General features: G+C 39.5%; 1 protein-coding gene across 1 annotated transcript in view; it reads right to left on the bottom strand.

The window, feature by feature from the left end:
* The window catches only part of LOC129695846 (limbin-like), a 146,925-nt gene that overhangs the window by 54,332 nt on the left and 71,476 nt on the right, over positions 1-21,117 (bottom strand). The window contains exon 12 of the mRNA XM_055633261.1: positions 18,901-19,076. Coding sequence (XP_055489236.1) covers positions 18,901-19,076 — 176 coding nt within the window. The remainder of the gene's footprint in view (positions 1-18,900; positions 19,077-21,117) is intronic.

Raw genomic sequence — 21,117 nt, forward strand, 5'->3', positions numbered from 1 at the left:
AAGTAGTCATGTTTAGTATTTTGTTGCATATCCTTTGCATGCAATGACTGCTTGAAGTCTGCGATTCATGGAAATCACCAGTTGCTGGGTGTCTTCTCTGGTGATGCTTTGCCAGGCTTGTATTGCAGCCATATTTAGCTTATGCTTGTTTTGGGGGCTAGTCCCCTTCAGTTTTCTCTTCAGCATATAAAACGCATGCTCAATTGGGTTCAGATCGGGTGATTGACTTGGCCACTCAAGAATTTACCATTTTTTAGCTTTGAAAAATTCCTTTCTGGCTTTAGCAGTATGTTTGGGATCATTGTCTTGCTGTAGAATGAACCACCAGCCAATGAGTTTTGAGGCATTTGTTTCAACTTGAGCAGATAGGATGTGTCTATACACTTCAGAATTCATTATGCTACTACCATCAGCAGTTGTATCATCAATGAAGATAAGTGAGCCATACATGCCCAGACCATAACACCCCCACCACCATGTTTCACAGATGAGGTGGTAAGTTTTGGATCTTGGGCAGTTCCTTCTCTCCTCCATATTTTGCTCTTGCCATCACTCTGATATAAGTTAATCTTCATCTCATCTGTCCACAAGACATTTTTCCAGAACTGTGGTTGCTCTTTTAAGTTCTTCTTGGCAAACTGTAACCTGGCCATCCTCTGTTTGCGGCTAACCAGTGGTTTGCATCTTGCAGTGTAGCCTCTGTATTTCTGTTCATGAAGTCTTCTGCAGAGAGTGGTTGTTGACAAATCCACACCTGAAGAGTGTTTCTGATCTGTCGATCAGGTGTTTGAGGATTTTTCTTTATTATAGTGAAAATTCTTCTGTCATCAGCTGTGGAGATCTGCCTTGGCCTGCCAGTCCCTTTGCGATTAGTAAGCTCACCAGTGCTCTCTTTCTTCTTAATTATGTTCCAAACAGTTAATTTTGGTAAGCCTAAGGTTTGGCTGATGTCTCTAACAGTTTTATTCTTGGTTCTCAGTCTCATAATGGCTTCTTTGACTCTCATTGGCACAACTTTGGTCCTCATATTGATAAGCAGCAATAAAAGTTTCCAAAGGTGATGGAAAGACTGGAGGAATGATTAGGTGCTGAGAGCTCTCTTATGCCTGCATGAATGAGGCAATTAAACACACCTGAGCAATTACAAACACATGTGAAGCCATGTGTCCCAAATAATATGATGCCCTGAAACGGAGGGGGGGGCTATGTATAAACACAGCTGTAATTTCTACACGGTGAAACCAAAATGTATAAAATGGCCTTTATTAAAATCTCACAATGTGCACTTTAACCACATGTAATTTTGTTCTATTACAAATCTATTACAGAGGCAAATAATTAGGTCCCAATCATTATGGAGGGCACTGTACATAACAATTCGAGCCTGGACCCTTCATCAGACTAAGTCTGAATGATCCTGACCCAAAACATGACCTATCCATGTTCTCCAGACCCAATGAGTTGCCTGACCCACTGAGTTTTTTGTAGTCCAGCATCTGCAGTTCCGTGTATCTCCTATTCAAATGTTCAAAACTGTTTAAAAAAAAACGTATATTAAAATACTTCATGAAATTTAAGAGAGTGAAGTTCAATGTACTTTGCCTTTTAACTACCTTTGCACCTTGGAGTTGTGCTTCTCTGATGTAATGAATGGGTTTGCTGTTCCAGTTTCAGATGCAATCGGGCATCGTGGCAGTGGGCAGGTTTCATAAGTCATAGGAGCAGAATTCAGAATTTTGGTCCATCAAATATTCTCCGCCATTCAATCCTGGCTTAACTAATTTCAGAGACAAGCTGGAATAGCCTGTACTCTCTCTCTCTCACTCTCTCTGGAGCCCTGCATTCTACAATCTGTGTAGCTCTGCAGCAGGGGATAATGTATCTTGGGCTGTGAGCAGCTTGGCTATTTTGCACTGCCCTTTGCCAGGTCAATGATTAAATGCAAGTGAGTGGACAGGTTCACTTGGATTTTGTTACAAAAACATAAGCCTTCAGAGTGAAGAAGGGTCCTTATCCAAAATTCCACCCAGATATTGCCTATCCATTTACTCTGCAGATGCTGCCAGATGCACTGATTTACTCCAGGACTGTCTTCATCAGCTTTACAACTGGTGATGTTTTCTAATGTAACCACAAATGCAAAAGATACGCTGGTGCTCAATGATTTGCCACCATTTTCCACATGTGTTCTGACATTGCACTCTCTGTGCAGTTCAATGTGGAGGGACTGATCGCCAAAGATTTCACACCACATGATCAGGAAATTGCATGAACGTCCTCAATGGAGACCTTTGAACTTTCTTTAATCGGATTCTATTGGACTTCATGTTACACTAAATGTTGTGCCCTTTATCCTTTAACTGTGCATTGTGGAAGGCTGGATTGTATTCATTTACAGTCTTGTGTCCGATTGAATAGCATGTAAATTAAAGCTTCTCACTGTACCTCGGTACTCGCGACAATAATAAACTAAACAAAACATCCTGCACCCAGTCGCATCTGGCACTGGTTCTTTCCCAACTGCTTCAATGATGGGAAAGGACTCAAGGAATTATGATAGATACAGTGCATTCAGAAAGTATCCCAACCCCTTCACTTTTTCCACATTTTGTTACGTTACAGCCTTATTCTAAAATGGATTAAATTCTTTTTTTTTTATCAGCAATCTACACACAATAGCCCACAATGAAAAAGTGAAAACAGGTGTTTAGAAATGTTTGCAAAATAATTAAAAATAAATAACTGAAATATCACATTTACATAAGTATTCAGACCCTTTACTCAGTACTTTATTGAGGCACCTTTGGCAGTGATTACAACCGCAAGTCTTCTTGGGTATCACGCTGCAAGCTTGGCACACCTGTATTTGGGTAATTTATCCCATTCTTCCCTGCAGATCCTCTCAAGCTCTGTCAGGTTGGATGGGGAGCGTCGATGCACAGCTATTTTCAGATCCCTCCAGAGATGTTCGATCGGGTTCAAGTCAGGGCTCTGGCCAGGCCACTTACGGACATTCACAGACTTGTCACAAAGCCACTCTTGAGTTGTCTAGGACATGAGCTTTAGGTCGTTGTCCTGTTGGAAGGTGAACGTCTGCCCCAGTTCAATGTCCTGAATGCTCTGGAGCAGGTTTTCATCAAGGATCTCTCTATACTTTGCTCCATTCATCTTTACCTCGATCCTGACTGGTCTCCCAGTTCCTACCGCTGAAAAACATCCCTACAGCATGATGCTGCCACAATGCTTCACCGTAGATATGGTATTGGCCAGGTGATGAGCGGTGCCTGTTTTCCTCCAGACGTGACACTTGGCATTCAGGCCAAAGAGTTCAATCTTGGTTTCATCAGGTCAGGGAATCTTGTTTAAGTGCCTTTTAGCAAACTCCAAGCGGGCTGTCATGTGCCTTTAACTGAGGAGTGGCTTCTGTCTGGCCACTCTACAATAAAGGCCTGATTGGTGGAGTGCTGCAGATATAGTTGTCCTTCTGGAAGTTTCTCCCATCTCCACAGAGGAACTCTGGAGCTCTGTCAGAGTGACCATCGGGTTCTTGGTCACCTCCCTGAATATGTTAGCAAGTCTCTATCCTAAGGCCCTTCTCCCTCGATTGCTCAGTTTGGCCAGGCTCTATGAAGAGTCCTGGTGGTTTCAAAGTTCTATTTATGAATGACGGAAGCCACTGTGCTCTTCGGGACCTGCAATGCTCCAAAAAATGTTTTCCCCAGATCTGTGTCTCAACACAATCCTGTCACGGAGGTCTACAGACAATTCCTTCGTCTTCATGGCTTGTTTTTTGCTCTGACATGCACTGTCAACGGTGGGACCTTATATAGACAGGTGTGTGCCTTTCCAAATCGTGTACAATCAATTTAATTTACCACTTGTAGACTCCTATCAAGTTGTAGAAACATCTCAAGGATAATCAATGGAAACACGATGCACCAAAGCTCAATTTTGAGAGTCACAGCAAAGGGTCTGAATACTTACGTAAATGTGATATTTCAGTTATTTATTTTTAACTATTTTGCAATAATTACAAAACACCTGTTTTCGCTTTTATATTATGAGGTATTGTGTGTAGATTGATGATTTTAAAAAAAATGACTGTAAACAATTTTAGAATAAGGCTGTAATGTAACAAAATGTGGAAAAAGTGAAGGGGTCTGAATACTTTCTCAATGCACTGTATTAGTTAATTTAGATTAGCTTGAGTTATAAGGAGGAAACCTGGAATTAAGGTGGTTAGAGATAACCTAACAGAGGCAAATAATTGTGATTGACATAGATAAGTAAATAGTTTTTTAACAGGAAACGGGAGTAGAATACTAGAGGGTATTGGTTTATGGTGAGAGAGGAAAGATTTAAAAGGGCTGGAGGAGAAACCTTTTCAATACTATTACTATTTTTAAAATCATTCAGAACGGTACATGGATAGTAAAGGCGAAGAATGATTTGGGCCAAACACAGACAAATGGGGCTAGCTCAGTCATTAATCATGGAAAGAGGGCCTTCGGCACAACTTACCCATGCCAACCAAGATGCCCTATCCATCTGGCCCATATCCCTCTAAACCTTTCCTACCCATGTACTCATCCAAATGTCTAACATAACTTAATTATCGTTTGAGGGTTTTGAAATGTTTTTGAAGTTATTGCAATTCTGGAATATCTGAGACATTCAAAAACATTTGTGGATTGTCAATTCTTGACAAACTTGTCAGAATTGTCAAGTTTCAGAAACTTAGCAACTGTGATAAGTCCACCTGAATCAGGTTGAAGGGTTAGCCAGCTAATAAAATGGTGCTTTCCTTTTCTGAAACGTATGGCTTGACTGTATCCTTACACACACAGCCATTCTCCCTGTGATGATAGTATTGCCTCACCAAAAAAAAACCTTTTTGATACAATGGAGTTACAGCTGAGGACCAGGTTGTCTTCCCACCTCAACCACACTCACAACCCACACAGGGAAAAACATCCCAGAAAGAAGGAACTCTGTACAGAGTTTAGAGACAAGAGACAGGAGGCTGACCACCGTTATTGGGCTATTAGTAATTAATTGCAGGTCATGGCGATGCACTAATGTTACACATGAGTAACTAAACATTTGATATTTAAGTTTCATGAAGTATCTGTTCTGAAGGCAACTATTGACATTTGTCTTTGTGCCTCAAGTGTAGAGAGAAACATTATATTCTGCTCCACTAATCAGCTTCTTGTTACAATATGGCTCATTTAAAGGTCCTGAAACATGGCAATTATATTCTAGTTAGTAAACCATCAACATTAAAAAAATCAAGTTTCAGGTTCAATTCTTAAGCAATCTGCATGTAAACGCCACAGCTCATTTTCGTAAATGCATTGGTTGCACTACAGCCTGTATCATGACAACGTGTGCTCTGGTCAGTCTGGGAAAGGGTCCTGTACTGCAACATTGCCTGTCCATTCCCTCCACAGATGTTCCCTGACCTGCTGAGTTCCTCCAACATTGTGTTTTGCTCCAAATTCCAGCACCCGCATTTCCTTGTCTCTCCCTTTTTTTGACAGCATCTGTGTTCTCGCATCACAGAATGCCGACATATAAGTTTCCAGGGGGGGCACTCATGGTTCTGTGACCAGCATTTTAAGTGTGGTGTACACATTTGCTCAAGTGATCAATGGAAAGCATTATGGAAAATAGTCATTCCCTTCCCCATGCTGGACTGGGGAAATAAATTCCTACCTCAAAGGTAAACAGTCAAACTGGTATTTTTTTTCTGATATGAAATGGGTATAAAAGGCCTTATTTTGGTTTGTTTTAGAACCATTTAGCATTTAAGAACTTTTTTTCCAAATGCTGCTCAATACAATGTTAACAATTATAGAGGGATTCACATTATATAAAAAATGTAAATATATTCTGAATCCATAACCTATATCTGTTTTGCATTTCCCCATGTTTGCTTTCTCCACTACTAACTTTAAACTAACGTAAAGTGTGCGGCCACTGTGGCGCAGCAGTAGAGTTGTTGCCTAACAGCGCTTGCAGCACTGGAGACCCGGGTTCAATCCCGACTATGGGCACTATCTGTACGGAGTTTGTACGTTCTCCCCATGACCGCGTGAGTTTTCTCCGCGATCTTCAGTTTCCTCCCACACTCCAAAGACGTCCAGGTTTGTAGATTAATTGGCTTGTTTTATGTGTAAATTATCCCTAGTGTGTGACTAGGATAGTGTTAATGTGTGGGATCGCTGGTCGGTGCCATTCAGTGGGCCGAAGGGCCTGTTTCCGTGCTGTATCTCTAAACTAAACAACTTATGGGCACTGAACAATGAATGCCAGCAGCAGCATGTGACAAAATGGAAAAATAATGAATTTTTGGCATATGCTTGGGGTTCAGGGATTCTCCAGTGAAAAATGAATACCAGAGAGCAGGTTTAGTGTGTGGTGCGCACATCCCAACATATTGATTTGGCTGCCTATTGATCTTCCTTTCATGTTCTGTTAGATTAAAGCTTTGTTACAGCGGATGTGCAAAGCAGACATCAAATATTAAATGAGTGGTTACGCTATGATCTGTTTTGTGCGGCATGTCTGCATTTCACAATTAATGCCTTGCCTTTTGCTTAATTCCCCGTCTTTGATTAAAGTTTTCCCATTTTATCCCTCATACATCAAATGCAAGTCATTTAATTGGCACCCCATTGACAAGAGCACTGATTGCTCAACCACCAAACTACTTCCCTCTGAATTTAATTAGAATCTAAAAATGCATACTGTAAACTTATGGGAATAATGGTAACTGACAGGTTTAAAATTTTCCAATAAACTACGAAAAATATCTGCAAAACGATAGAGGTTTTATATTTTTACACTTGAAGTACTGACAATTATTATCAAATGCAACAATTTGTAACACAAATTACATATTGCAAGCTTTTTCAAATAATGTTGAATCATTCCACAAAGCTTTGTAAATTGCAGTCTCTCTTTAGGCAAATAATGTCTGGAGCCTAAAAGCTATTTTTGTGCATTTTATTTCACTGGAATTCAGTATCAATTCCTGTGGAGATGAAAAACCCGGATTGATCTGAAAAGACAGGAAATGAACACGGAGTGACATTTTACTGGTGCCATGGTGAGCTATGAACAAGAAATGATTCCAATGTCACAAGGCACAACAGGGGTGAAGAGGATAGAGTCGTCAGTTGTCGATGAAATGACTCAGAGTGCTCAGAGGGAGGAAGAGGAGAGAAGTTCACAGAGGCATGTAGAGATAGCAAGCGGGTCTTGAATGATATTAGGAGAGGTCTGTCTGCAGAGGGCTGAACACTGGGAGGTCACATGGGTTCAAGGGCTGTTTGAAGAGAAAAAGCAATCCTGTTCCTCAGGCAGCACCGGAAAGCCACTGAGGATTACCGTCCAAAATTCCGGCCTTATTTCTCAAGACTGAGAGGACAGCCAGCCGTTAGTACTTAACCACAAACAGAGCATGAAGGGACCTGTCTTCGATTGCCTGCACCTTATCCCGCCTCCATTGATAATGGTGTAGGAAGGAACCTTCCTTTCTACTGAAGAAAAGTCTCGACTTGAAAAGTCACCTATTCCTTTCCTCCAGAGATGCTGTCTGACCCGTTGAGTTACTCTAGCTTTTTGTGTCTATCCATTAATAATGGACCTGGTTGCTTTTTGAAGCACATTGAAATGTTATGTTTCTACCTGACACAATCTGGTGTATCTTTTGAAATTAAGATCATCCCCATCACACCTGCTCCTGTGGTTTCATTTTGTAGTAAGCATCCACTCTTAAGAAAGGTTATTTTGTAAACCACTCTATATACACCAGGCTAACCTGTAGCAAACTGCTCAAACAGGCAGGCTCCTACATAAGTAAACGTCCCTGCTATCATATTCTTTCATAAGCTTATGATCTTACTAAATGGCCAAGTATGCACTGGGGAGGTTCTCCTCTGCTTCTAAAGTTTACGTTGATGCCCATTGTCTTTGCATGTGCATGATGCCTTTATTGCGTTATAAATTAAACTGGCATAGATTAGTTGAAGCCTAACAGAAACTGGCAAAGTGGTTGCTGGATTATCTTCTATCTGGGAAAGACTAAACAATGTGAGAGAAGTCCTGTGGCCAAGGATTGTCTAAAACACAACAGCACAACAGGTACCTTTGTCACTTTACGTTTTGACTAAGATTTGGATCAGATTACTTACATTCAATCAAAGAGAAAAACGACATAAAAATATCAATCCCCAACCTATTTCCAATATTAAAAAGTAGCAATCTCTTTAATGAAAATGAAATCACTTGGTGAATTAGTTCAATAACTACAAGCAATTACCATTCTGCTGAACCCAGAATGAAAAATGCAACATGGCAGCAATGCCATTAAGTATATTTTTAATATTAAATGCTTTATTCCCTTAAGCAATGTCTATCTGGTAAAGTGACAACACTCCAACTTCCACTTTTGGCTTTAAGTTGTCATGTAAAATTACAAGTGCACCACAAGTTAATGTTTCATTTTTGCTTCACAAATTAAAATTCAATCATCTTCTGAAATACTTTTATAACAATGCAAATTACATCAATTAGTGACACCCAAAAGGCCAGACGGTCAAACCTATTCTCACAGATTGTTTTTGTTACTCTCTTGAACTCTAATTGCAGGCCAATTAATTCCTAAAGCATAATTGTCCTCATTACAATTTAAATTATTTTCCTGCCTTAGCGTGAATGTCCATGCAGGGTGACTTGCCAAAGGTCAGAAAACCCCCAAAAGAAATAGGAAATGCTGCCATTTAGTGCGTGACAGAAATGAGAATGGTGGGAGAAAAGAGGAGGCAATCAATTATGTAGATCGAGGCAAACACTCCAGCTATTTTAAGCATGCAGCTGTCATCCACGAGGCAGTCACTATAAACCTGGACCCATGCCCTGCCATACATATATAAATATGTACATATAGACACAAATACTGGAGTAACTCAGCGGGTGAGGCAGCATCTCTGGAGAGAAGAAATGGGCAGCGTTTCTTCAGAAGAAGGGTCTCTACCCGAAACGTCACCCATTCCTCTCCAGAGATGCTGCCTCACCCGTTGAGTTACTCCAGTATTTTGTGTCTACCTTCGATTTAAACTAGCATCTGCAGTTCACACACACACACACGCACACACACACATATATATATATAATATATATATATATAGAAACTATTGCAAACTCTCAGCAGGTGAGAAAGCAAATGTGAAAAGAGGAACACTTAATATTTCAATTCAGAGATTCTTCATCAGAATTGGAAAAGAGAAAACTAGTTGGATTATTTGCAAGCAGTATGGAGAGGGAAGGATGTGATAAAGGGAATATCTCCATTCGAATGAGGTCAGGGTTGCCATGGTGATGAGGTGTGGACGAAGCCGTCAAGATGGTTTGTTTAATGAGGGCAATTGGAGAGAGAAATCAAAGCCATTTGCAAAAGCCGGAAATTCAGAGCTGGAGGAAGTACCTTGTAAGCAGGGCTTGTGGCAAGCGAAAAACTGAATTAATATTACTGATGGATAACCTAAATGCTGAACTGGTCAGATCTGATGCATAGGAAGTGACTGACCTGAAATTGATTAATCTGATGTGAGGTCAGAAGATTGCAACATGCACAAATGGAAGATGAGGTGGCCCTTCAAGATTACCTTGGGTCTCATTAGCACAGTGCAGAAGGCCATAAACATGTACAGCAACGTGAGAGTAGGATGGAGTGTGGGAGAGAAGCTCAGAGTCACTCCTACAGATTGAATGTTTCGCAAAGCAGTAAACCAACTGGTGTTTGGTTTCCCTGGATGAGAAGAGCAAGTGAATTGCTTTTTTCATCTGGAAGGACTGGTGAAATTGGAGGAGTTATAGAATATCGAAAGGAGAAGGGAGGTGAAGATGCCTCTTGTGGTGGAATGTCATGAAGGTAGCAAAAATTGCAAAGGATGATCTGTTGAATTTGGAAGTTGGTGCGTTGAAAAGTTCTTAGGTCCCCTTCGGTCATGGCTGACCAAGGGTGTCTCCAGGGTGTTATTCCCTATATGGAGGGTGCCTGTGCGTGACTTTATTTAACGTGGGGAGACTGGTGCACAGACACCCATCACACAGTCCTTGACAGATCTGGGTCAGGATCCAGTGACATGGAGTCCAAGATGATCGGAGACCCTTTTCTGCTGCAGCCTTCATCCGCCTTCTCAGCCGTTGTGACGCTCCACTGTCAGCCATCGGCCTATACCTGTTCCACTGTTGGGGTCTTGATTGGATTGCTCTTTGTCAGAGACCTCACCCTCCACCTTACCACTATGGGTGGCCTTACCAGGAGCATAGCTCCACAGACGGCATCACTCTCAGGATCTCAGGTCCACACAAGCTTCTTCACCTCGACAGGGTGACAATCCATGGAAAAGTACGGACAACTACATTGTCACTCTGTCTGGGAAGTGGGGGTGCGGGATGGGTGTTGAGACCAATGGTGCAGGAAATACAGGCAATGCAGTCAAGGACTCTGTCATGCTCCGGTATTATAGATAGTTGTTAAGGATGAGGTGCAAGAGAGTAATAAGCTTAAATATCTCCTACTTTCCCAATGATTCCATCACAATGCAATATAACAAAAGAGAATCAAGCTTCAGATCATTTCCTCCTTGGAATGAAAAACAAAACATGCTCTTAAATGTACTTACTCTCCTCAGTAACCTTGTTGCTGCACTATATCCAGGATGCACATTCCTAATAGCTGCATTGACTGATCCTCCAACTTTACCAATAGGGATTTAATGATTTCACTGGCAGTGAAATACAGAGCTGGGGGAAAGTCACTATCTACTAAGCAAATTAAAAAAAAAAGGGAGGTTCAATTGCATTGTTTTCATGAACCACACTAGCGACTTTAGAATATCATTAATTTCCTTTGTTGATTCTGCTCCAATTTCTTCTTCTCTAGTTTTACTTCTACCACTGACCTGCTCTAGACTGAAGCATAAATAGGACATTTGGCTTTGTCGCTTTGACCAATATCATTGTGTAATAGCCGACAAGATGAGTAGGAAGGAACTGCAGACACTGGTTTATACCATCAGCTTTTGCTGGTCATGATTTGTTCTGGCCTTTCCTCCCTCCAGTTCCCTCCCCCCTTCTACTTTCAGTCTGAAGAAGGGTTCAGACTCAAAACATCACATCCTTTTTCTCCAGAGATTGTGCCAGGCCCGATGAGTTACTCCAACACCGTGTGTAACTTTAATTTACATAGAAACATAGAAATTAGATGCAGGAGTAGGCCATTCGAGCCTGCATTCAATATGATCATGGCTGATCATCCAACTCAGTATCCCCTACCTGCCTTCTCTCCATACCCCCTGATCCCCTTAGCCACAAGGGCCACATCTAACTCCCTCTTAAATAGCCCAATGAACTGGCCTCAACTACCCTCTGTGGCAGAGAGTTCCAGAGATTCACCACTCTCTGTGTGAAAAAAGTTCTCTCCTCATTACAAGATGAAATAGCCCGACCACCTGTTGAAGAAAGCTCGCCCCCATTCAGCAACTATTAGCCCCAATCAGAAGCTTGGAGTCACATATCAATGATGCTATTAGAGTCATACAGCACAGAAGCCGGTCCTTTGGCCCAACTTGCCCATGCCAACCAAGATGCCCCATCTATACTAGTCCTACCTGCATGCATTTGGCCCATATCCCTCTGATACTTTGCTATCCATGTACCTGCCCAAATGTCTTTTTTAAATGTACCAAATAGTGAAGGAGTCAGAAGGAGAGCAAAGTTCTTGGGAAATTACTTCTTGGTTGCTTGCTCGGCTATGGCCACAATCTCATCTAGTTTTAATACATATCAAATTATGCTTCAGCCAAACAGAAGCAAAGCCACAGGGTAAGAGAACAATTCAACTATAGACACAAGAGGCTTCAAATAGTGGAATCCACAGCAAAAAAAACAAACCACTGGAGGATCCAACTTTACTTTACTTTGAAGATACACCATTGAAACGGGCTCTTTGTCCCACCGAGTCCTCAGCAACTAGCCTTCACGTTAGCATTATTCTACACTCCTAGGACAATTTACAATTTTACTAATTATCCTGCTAACCTGTATGTCTTTGGAGTTTGGGAGGAAATCAGAGCACCAAGAGAAATCGCACGTGGTCACAGGAAGAATGTGCAAATCCATACAGACAGCACCTGTAGTCAGGATTGAAATGGAATCTTTGGGGCTGTGAAGCAGCAACTCTACCGCTGTGCTACTGTACAGCCCTTAACTATAGAATCTGTTTTACCCTAGAAATGAAGGAAAAGGGGACTAATGGCGCAGGGAGTCTGCTACACTTGATCTGCGCACATCTTGATTTACATTTGTGGAGTGAACACCTCTAACAAAAAACCAGCAAGGATTGCAACTTGTCACTGCTGTTTCTCATCAAATACACCCAATCTGAATTGTAAAGTAAGTGTCCATCACTGCTAAACAGCTATTCAATGCAGAATTGGGCCATACACTTTGGTAGCGTTCACTTTTACAGCACTATTTAATTTGTTCAAACATCCAGTAAAACAATATTCACGATTCAGCTATAAAGCTCTGTGTAAGAAGTCACTTGTGTTTATACCGTTATTCACTCAAGGGAATTAATAGCTAGATTACAACACAAGAAACCATCACAGGCTCTTAGAGTCTGCTTTAGTTATCAAAGCTTTGAAAGCTTTGTACTAGTGCCAGATTTTTTTCCCCATTTCTTTTTCATCCTATGTGTTGCCCTTGCCTGCAACAAGGGTATTGCAGCTTGATTTGTTTTTTTTTTTGTTTTTTTTTTAAATAATATTTTTATTAGAAGTAGACATATTATAAAGTATAGTTACATATTATAGTAAAAAGACTTTTCATATACATCAGTCATACATTATTAAAATTTTCAATTATCAATTACTTCTGCTTCTAGTGTTTTTATTTTTTATAGAAAGAGAGAGAAAGAGAGGGTAAGAAAGTTACAAATTAAAAAATTAAAAAAACAGAAAAACGGAAGAGGTGGAATGGGTTACCTATAATACGTCAATGGAGATAGGTTCGTAGAAAGTATAGCTTTTCATCTGATCCTGAGTTCAAGTTTCAGTTGGGTCCTCGTGCTGTGCCAATCTATCCCTTCAGATAGTTAATGAATGGAGCCCAGATTTTATCGAAAAGATCTTCTTTGTCCATTAAGACGAGTCTAATTCTTTCTAAGTATAGGGTCTCCGACATTTCCGTAATCCACATTTTAATTGTGGGGGTTGTAGGGCCTTTCCAAAATTTTAATATTAATTTTTTCCCGATTATTATACTGTAGTTGAGGAAATTTCTTTGATTTGTTGTGAGTGTTAAACTTTGCTCTGATATTCCATTTATTGATAGATATTGATATTCCGTATTATTAATTTTGTGTCTGGGTCCAGTTTTGTATTAATAACTTCTGAAGTTATTTCAAAAATATCAGTCCAGAAATGTTTAAGTTTTATACAGTTTGCAAACGTATGTGTTAAATTAGCCTCTAGATGTAGACATTTATCACAAATAGGAGAGATTTGTGGGAAGATTCTATTTAGTTTTATTTTAGAGTAGTGTAGTCTATGTAAGACCTTGAATTGTATTAAAGTATGTCTGGCATTTAATGAACATAGATGTATTTGTTGTAAACTTTCGTCCCACATATCTTTCGTTAAAAGGTGACCTATTTCATTTTCCCATTTGTATCTATAAGGTTCGGTCGTTGGTACCTCATTGTTTAGTAGGGTGTTATAAATATAAGCTATTAGTTTTTCAGTATTAGGATGCTTGTTCAAACATTCATCAAGAATTTCTGATTCCCTACTCCTGTAGACTTGTGTATTAGATTTAAAATAATCTCTAATATGTAGATATCTGAAGAAATTATTTGAGTGCAGTCCATAATTCTGTAGTAACTCTTGAAATGAAAGAAAAGTGCCTTTCCCATAAAGATGTCCAATATTTTTGATTCCATAATTTTTCCATTGTATGAAACCTTTGTCCATAAAGGATGATTTGAATAAAGGATTATTTGCAATGGGAAGGCATAGTGGTGTATTATTCAATTTTAAACCTTTTTTTATCTGTTTCAAAATTCGTATTCAACTATGTATTATGGGGTTTTCTTTATAGGTTTTTTTGTGCAGTTTTGTGGGGGCAAATATGATCGGACCTATTTCAAAAGGTAGACAGTCTTCCTTTTCCATCATTAACCAATCTGGTTGTCGATCCATTTCTTCCAGCCAGAAATTCATGTTTTTAATATGGACTGCACAAAAATAAAATAAGAAATTTGGCAAAGCCAAACCTTACCAAAATAGGTACAGCAGTTGCGGTAAAAAAGGGGATTGTTGTATTGTATGTAAATTGAATTTTGTTATTGGCATGATTTCACTTTTATTCCAATTAATTCTATATCCCGAAAACTGACCAAATTGAGTTATTAGATTTAATAGGTTTGGAATACTAGTTTCTAACTTTGTAATATATATTAGTACATCATCTGCATATAAGGAAATTTTATTCCTTGTGTCTCTAGTATTGTATCCATATATTATTAAACCATATAACCATATAACAATTACAGCACGGAAACAGGCCATCTCGACCCTTCTAGTCCGTGCCGAACACATAATCTCCCCTAGTCCCATATACCTGCGCTCAGACCATAACCCTCCATTCCCTTCCCTCCATATAACCCATCCATATAACTCATTCCATACCAATTGATTTTCCCCCCTCAATACCCCTAAAAAATGAACCTGCCTCCAAGTCATGTCCCCTTGTTTGAATCTTCACTGGAAGCTCATTCCACACAGCCACCACTCTCTGAGTAAAGAAGTCCCCCCTCATGTTACCCCTAAACTTCAGTCCCTTAATTCTCAAGTCATGTCCCCTTGTTTGAATCTTCCCTACTCTCAGTGGGAAAAGCTTTTCCACGTCAACTCTGTCTATCCCTCTCATCATTTTAAAAACCTCTATCAAGTCCCCCCTTAACCTTCTGCTCTCCAAAGAATAAAGCCCTAACTTGTTCAACCTTTCTCTGTAACTTAGTTGCTGAAACCCAGGCAACATTTTAGTAAATGTCCTCTGTACTCTCTCTATTTTGTTGACATCCTTCCTATAATTAGGCGACCAAAATTGTACACCATACTCCAGAATTGGCCTCACCAATGCCTTGTACAATTTTAACATTACATCCCAACTTCTATACTCAATGCTCTGATTTATAAAGGCCAGAATCCCTGGATGGTTTCTAACGCTTTCTGCTAGGGGTTCGATTGCAAGAGTAAATAATAGTGGGGATAGTGAACATCCTTGTCTACAGCCTCTAGAGAGATTAAATTTAGTTGATAACATTTTGTTTGTCAATGTTCTGGCTGTTGGATTAGAATATAACAATTTAACCCATGTACAGTACTTCTCTCCTAGTTGAAATTTTTCCATCACCGAAAATAAATATGGCCATTCTACCTGGTCAAATGCTTTTTTCAGCATCTAACGAAATAATTGCTAGATCTGCATTAGGAATTCTATTGGAGTATATAATATTAAATAATCTTCTCAGATCATAAAATGAATAACGGTTTGGCATAAACCCTGTTTGGTGGGGATGTATTAATTTGCTGATCACTAAGATCAATCTATTAGATAGAATTTTAGTTAATATTTTCTGATCAGTATTTAAGAGGGCTATGGCTCTGTATGAACCTGGGTCTTCAAGATCCTTGTCCGTTTTTGGTATGAGTATGATTGTAGATTCATTTAGAGTTTCTGGGAGTTTCTGTTGAGTGTAAGCATATTTGTACATTGTCTGTAGGCGTGGGGAAAGCAAATCATAATTTTTTTTATAAAATTCAGAATTTAGACCATCGGGGCCTGCAGCCTTTCTGTTTTTTAAAGATTTGATTGACTCGTCGATGTCTTTTATCGTAATTTCAACCCCTAGTAATTCTCTCTCTTTCTGATCTAGACCCGCAAGCTTACAATTCTGTAAAAATATTTCCATTCCCGTTGATTGTTCTGTTATTTTAGATGAATACAATTTTTGGTAGTATTGTAGAAATCGATCATTAATATCTTTAGGCAGTGTTAACGTTTCTCCCTTGTCTGTTCTAATTTTGTATATTGTTTTTCCCCATCCAATTTACGAAGTTGACGCGCTAATAGTTTTGTGGTTTATCACCAAATTCAAAATTTAATTGTTTTGTATGTTGATAAAGTTTTATAACTTGGTCTGAATATATCTTGTTTAGTTTATATTTCAGTACTGCAATTTTAATGTGTTTTATCGTGGATGGTGCTGCTGCATTTTCTGTGTCTAATTGCTTTATTTCCATTTCCAGTTTCTGTTGTTTGGCCCTATTCTCTTTATTAAAAAATGATTGGGAAGAAATTAATGCTCCTCGTACAAATGCTTTAAATGTTTCCCAAAGAAGGGAAGCAGAGATTTCAGGGCTATCGTTAGCCTCAAAAAATATTTTAATCTGTTTTACTAGGTATTCATTACATAACTTATCTTTTAAAATTTGGGGATTAAATCTCCATTGTGACTGTGTCTCTACCATTCCGTTTAGTTTGATCATAAATGTTAGTGGGGCGTGGTCTGAGATTATGATGTTATGATATTGCGAGTTATAGGTAAATGGGATAAGTTTTGAATCTACTAAAAAATAGTCTATCCTTGAGTAAGTTTTATGTACTGGTGAATAAAATGAATATTCTCGGCCCGATGGATTTTCAATTCTCCAGACATCCTTAATATTAGTAGTATTAATGTATGTTCACTTGATTGAGATTTTAGTTTTCTTTGAGTTGATGATCTATCCAAACAAGCATCCAATGTACAATTTAAATCTCCACCGATTATTAAGCTTTGTTGTGTACATTCCGGAATATTGTTAAGAATTCTCTTAAAAAACAGAGGGCTATCAAAATTTGGTCCATACACATTGAGGAAAGTCACCTTTTTTAAGTATAACTCCCCTATTATTATACCCTTTAAACATATATCAACGATAGAAGACATTGAAGGCAGATATATTGTATATATTCATGATTCAGCTATAAAGCTCTGTGTAAGAAGTCACTTGTGTTTATACCGTTATTCACTCAAGGGAATTAATAGCTAGATTACAACACAAGAAACCATCACAGGCTCTTAGAGTCTGCTTTAGTTATCAAAGCTTTGAAAGCTTTGTACTAGTGCCAGATTTTTTTTCCCATTTCTTTTTCATCCTATTTGTTGCCCTTGCCTGCAACAAGGATATTGCAGCTTGATTTGTTTTTAAAGTCACTAAAGCAGATCAACTAACCTAAATCACATTGCTGCTTAAATTTTTTAGGCGGCTTTTTTATGGGCAATGAGTTTTTGTCCACTGGACGATACAAGGGGATTTCACCTTATCTTCTGACCAATTTTTTTAATCTCTTATCCAACATGTACTGGATAATCTGGCAATGGTAGGGCTGGTTCTGTGCATATCAAAACTGTTTTTTGAAAACATCTCCTAAGCCTGTAACATCTTTCACCCAGAAGTGGAAAGGCAGGAGGCACGTGGGAACACCTTCACTTAAGTCACATGCCATACTGACTTTGAAATATACCAACAAGGGCAAAATCCCAGAATTTTCTATCTTGCATTGCAGACATCGTGTGGTCCACGAGAGATGGATTCTAAATGCTGACCTTACCTGCAACACACAATCCACAGATGAATTGTTCTTTTATAAATGTTACCAAGCAGATTATCGAGGTAATGTCAGGCCGCAACGTGATACTTAATTATCTACAGTCTGTATCGGAATGTGCTGAAGCATAATTATGTGACTCCAAAGTAGCAGTTTATCTCAGAGGAACTTACTGTGGCAGGTTGTTATCAAAATACTTGCCATCTCCTTCAATAATTCTGACATCCACTGAAAAAAAAAGGCTAATAATATACAATCTTCGTTGAAACAAGGAACTGCAGACGTGGTTAACAAAAACAAGACACAAAGTGCTGGAGTAACTGAACCAATCAGGCAGGATCTCCGGAGAACATGGATACATGACGGTTTGGGTCGTCCATTCTTCATACCTTTATTGAACAACTTTTGTTGCTCTGGGTTACTGTTGCTTGGCTCTGTTCCTCAGTCATTTGTTAATAGCTGTGCATTTTTCAACACAAATCTTTTAATTACAGTCTTCCTGGAGATTACTCTGTATACAGTCAGAATTAATGTATTGTAATGAGTTTTTCTGCCTCTGTAAGATAATGAAAATAATACTACTGATGCCACAAATCTAAAATGAGTAGTCAATGCTGGAAAAACTCGGCAGGTCAGATAGCACGTGTGGAGTGGGATAAAGTGTTAACAGCTTAAGTCTAAAGGGCCTATCCCACTTGGGCGTAATTTCCGTGTTATTTACGCGACATAATTTACGTGTCATGACTCGCGCATGGCGTGCATTACACGCGCATGGCTCCTGGTTAGGAGTGGTGGCGTAGGCAGTGACGTGCGGTCGCGCGCGCTGCCCCTGGATTTTGGGATTCACAAAATCTTCTCGCGCCACCTGCGTGACGTACAAATGACGCCCAAGTGGGACAGGCCCTTAACACCTTTCACCAGAAACATTTTTAGCCTATCCTCATCCTCTGTGCATACCAGGAGCAAACAAATCCATTAAAACTGAAGGCTCTCAACCCATAATGTCACCTTCCCATTCCCTCCACAGATGCTGCCTGACCCGCTGAGTTACTCCAGCAAAAAAAGTGTTTTTCTCATCTAATAAAATGCCCCCCAAGCTGAAATCTGGACATATAAGGAACAATTCTCTAATGGATATGTTTGCTTTCAGTGATAACTGTGTCTTACTTTTTAACCAGTCTGATGAGGTCTGCAATGTGCAGGGCAGCTGTGTTCAGGAGATGTTTTCTGTGGTCAACACCATGATGTATTCTTTTCACTAGATTTCTCTTAATAAAAAAATTCTCCTCGAGTATTTTTCTCTGGAATGCCAGCTGTTGGTCCATTAGCATGTCCAGCTGAAACTGAAAAGCACACAATATTCAGACTAAAGAACAATTACATGCATTATCTTTCAAAATCCACTTGACCATTTTGCATTTGATATACTTTTCAGAAATAAAATGAAACTATCTAAAGTTCACAGCACATTATCCTATATGAGGTTTGGAAGGATATGGGTCAAATGCAGGCAGGTGGACCTAGTTTAGTAGCTGGGACATCTTGGTCAGCGTGGGAAAGTTGGGCTGAAGGGCCTGTTTCCACACTGTATGATTCTACGAGCATCACATTCTGCTCTTTACTACGCGTAGAATGTTTTAGCATAAATACAATAGGTTAACCAAATTTATTGTAATTTCCCCCTCATGGTAATGGTAACTGCTCCCATGGCCTTTTCCATCTTTGGGTAGCTGAGGGCACATTAGACTTTCCAATGAAACAGTGCATTGAATTTCTGTAGCACCTTGAAAAAGTAAATTACTAAATGTAGCATCAACCTTCATGGTAATTGGCTCCAGTGGCAAACTTCCATTAGCCCAAGGCAATATTCTGGCAGAGTGGAGAGGCAATAATCAGAACCTGCTAGTAATGGGTGATTGAAACATTGAAGTCAATGGTGATGATGGATGATGATGGATGATGAAATCAGAGAGTGATACACCGTGGAAACAGGCCCTTCTGGACTACTTGCCTATTTCCATATCCCTCTAAACTTTTGCCATCCTTGTACCTGTCTAAATGTATTTTTAAAAAATGTTGTTATAGTACCTGCCTTTGGCAGCTTGTTCCATCCACGCAAAGAAACTCCTTTGGCTTCACTGCTAAATCTCAACCAATGTAAACAGAGTTTCCTGGGCACAAACTACTCCAACAGATGCTATATAAATGAGGTTCCTTATGTCCATGTATTGAATCATGTATTAATTCATTATACTGAAGAAATCTCAGGGATGCCCTTGGGTTTGGTCCAAAGCAGATCTCAGGATATGCTAAGGCTGCAAACTGCAACTGGAATAAGAAAGTGAGCTGACTAGTCTCAATGTTACCAAGTAGTCCAACTCATTGCTGTTAATGTGAGATAAAAAGTAGAGGAAGTAAATAAATCTGGTGTCAGAAGTGGCAGGCCTGACGAGGCTAAGCAAATGTAAATAAAGAGTAAAACACAAGGTGCTGGAGTAACACGACGGGTCAGGCAACATCTATGGAAGAAATTAACAGGTACCATTTTCAGACTAATTGAAGAGATCTAGCAAAAGAAGAGTACCGGCCCAAAATGTAGCCTGTCCATTCCCTCCACAAATGCTGCCTGAGTCGCTGTTACTTCAGCACTTTGCTCAAGAGTTCAGCATCTGAAGTTCGTGTGTCTTTGTAAATAAAGGCCATTTCCATTCCCCCATTCTCTTTATCCATATTTTCTCAATATGGCGAGACCATATGAGAAAGCACAATATAATCACATAGAAGTGAGTCATCAGGGGCTGGGGAGGGGTTGAATAGGTAAACATTAAACTACATTACATCCATCACAAACCTTTAAAAGGCAGTCATGAAACCCCATTCCTGTGGCATGATGTGAAATTTTCTCAAGCTTTTCTTTGATTGTAATCTTGTTAACTGCATTGGGAAGGCGTTCATTATGTCAAGAGTTACTATACAAATGTAAGTTGTTGTTGTTGTAGTTAAATGATTTTCCAGTTTTGTGCATTGAGGTAGATCTCTATTGCAGACGGAGTGACCAATGATCACCCATACACTAGGTCACAAAACCTTTACACTTTACAAAACCCAATTACCTACAAACCTGCACTTCTTTGGGGTGTGGGAAAAACCGGAGCAGTCAGAGAAAACCCATGCAGTGACAGGGAGAAGGTGCCAACTCTGTATGCACAGCACCCGTAGTCAACATCAAACCCTTGCCTCTGGCACTGTAAGGCAACAAATCTACAGCAGCGCCTCTGTGCCGTCCTTTAGTAAATTTAGTAAAACATTACTAAGTTTACTAAACAAACAACATAAATTGGAAATGGTTTAAATGAGCTTGCTAATGAAGTCTGAGGTTCATAT

The sequence above is a fragment of the Leucoraja erinacea genome, chromosome 1 (genome assembly GCF_028641065.1).
Source record: "Leucoraja erinacea ecotype New England chromosome 1, Leri_hhj_1, whole genome shotgun sequence".
Classification (NCBI taxonomy): domain Eukaryota; kingdom Metazoa; phylum Chordata; class Chondrichthyes; order Rajiformes; family Rajidae; genus Leucoraja; species Leucoraja erinaceus.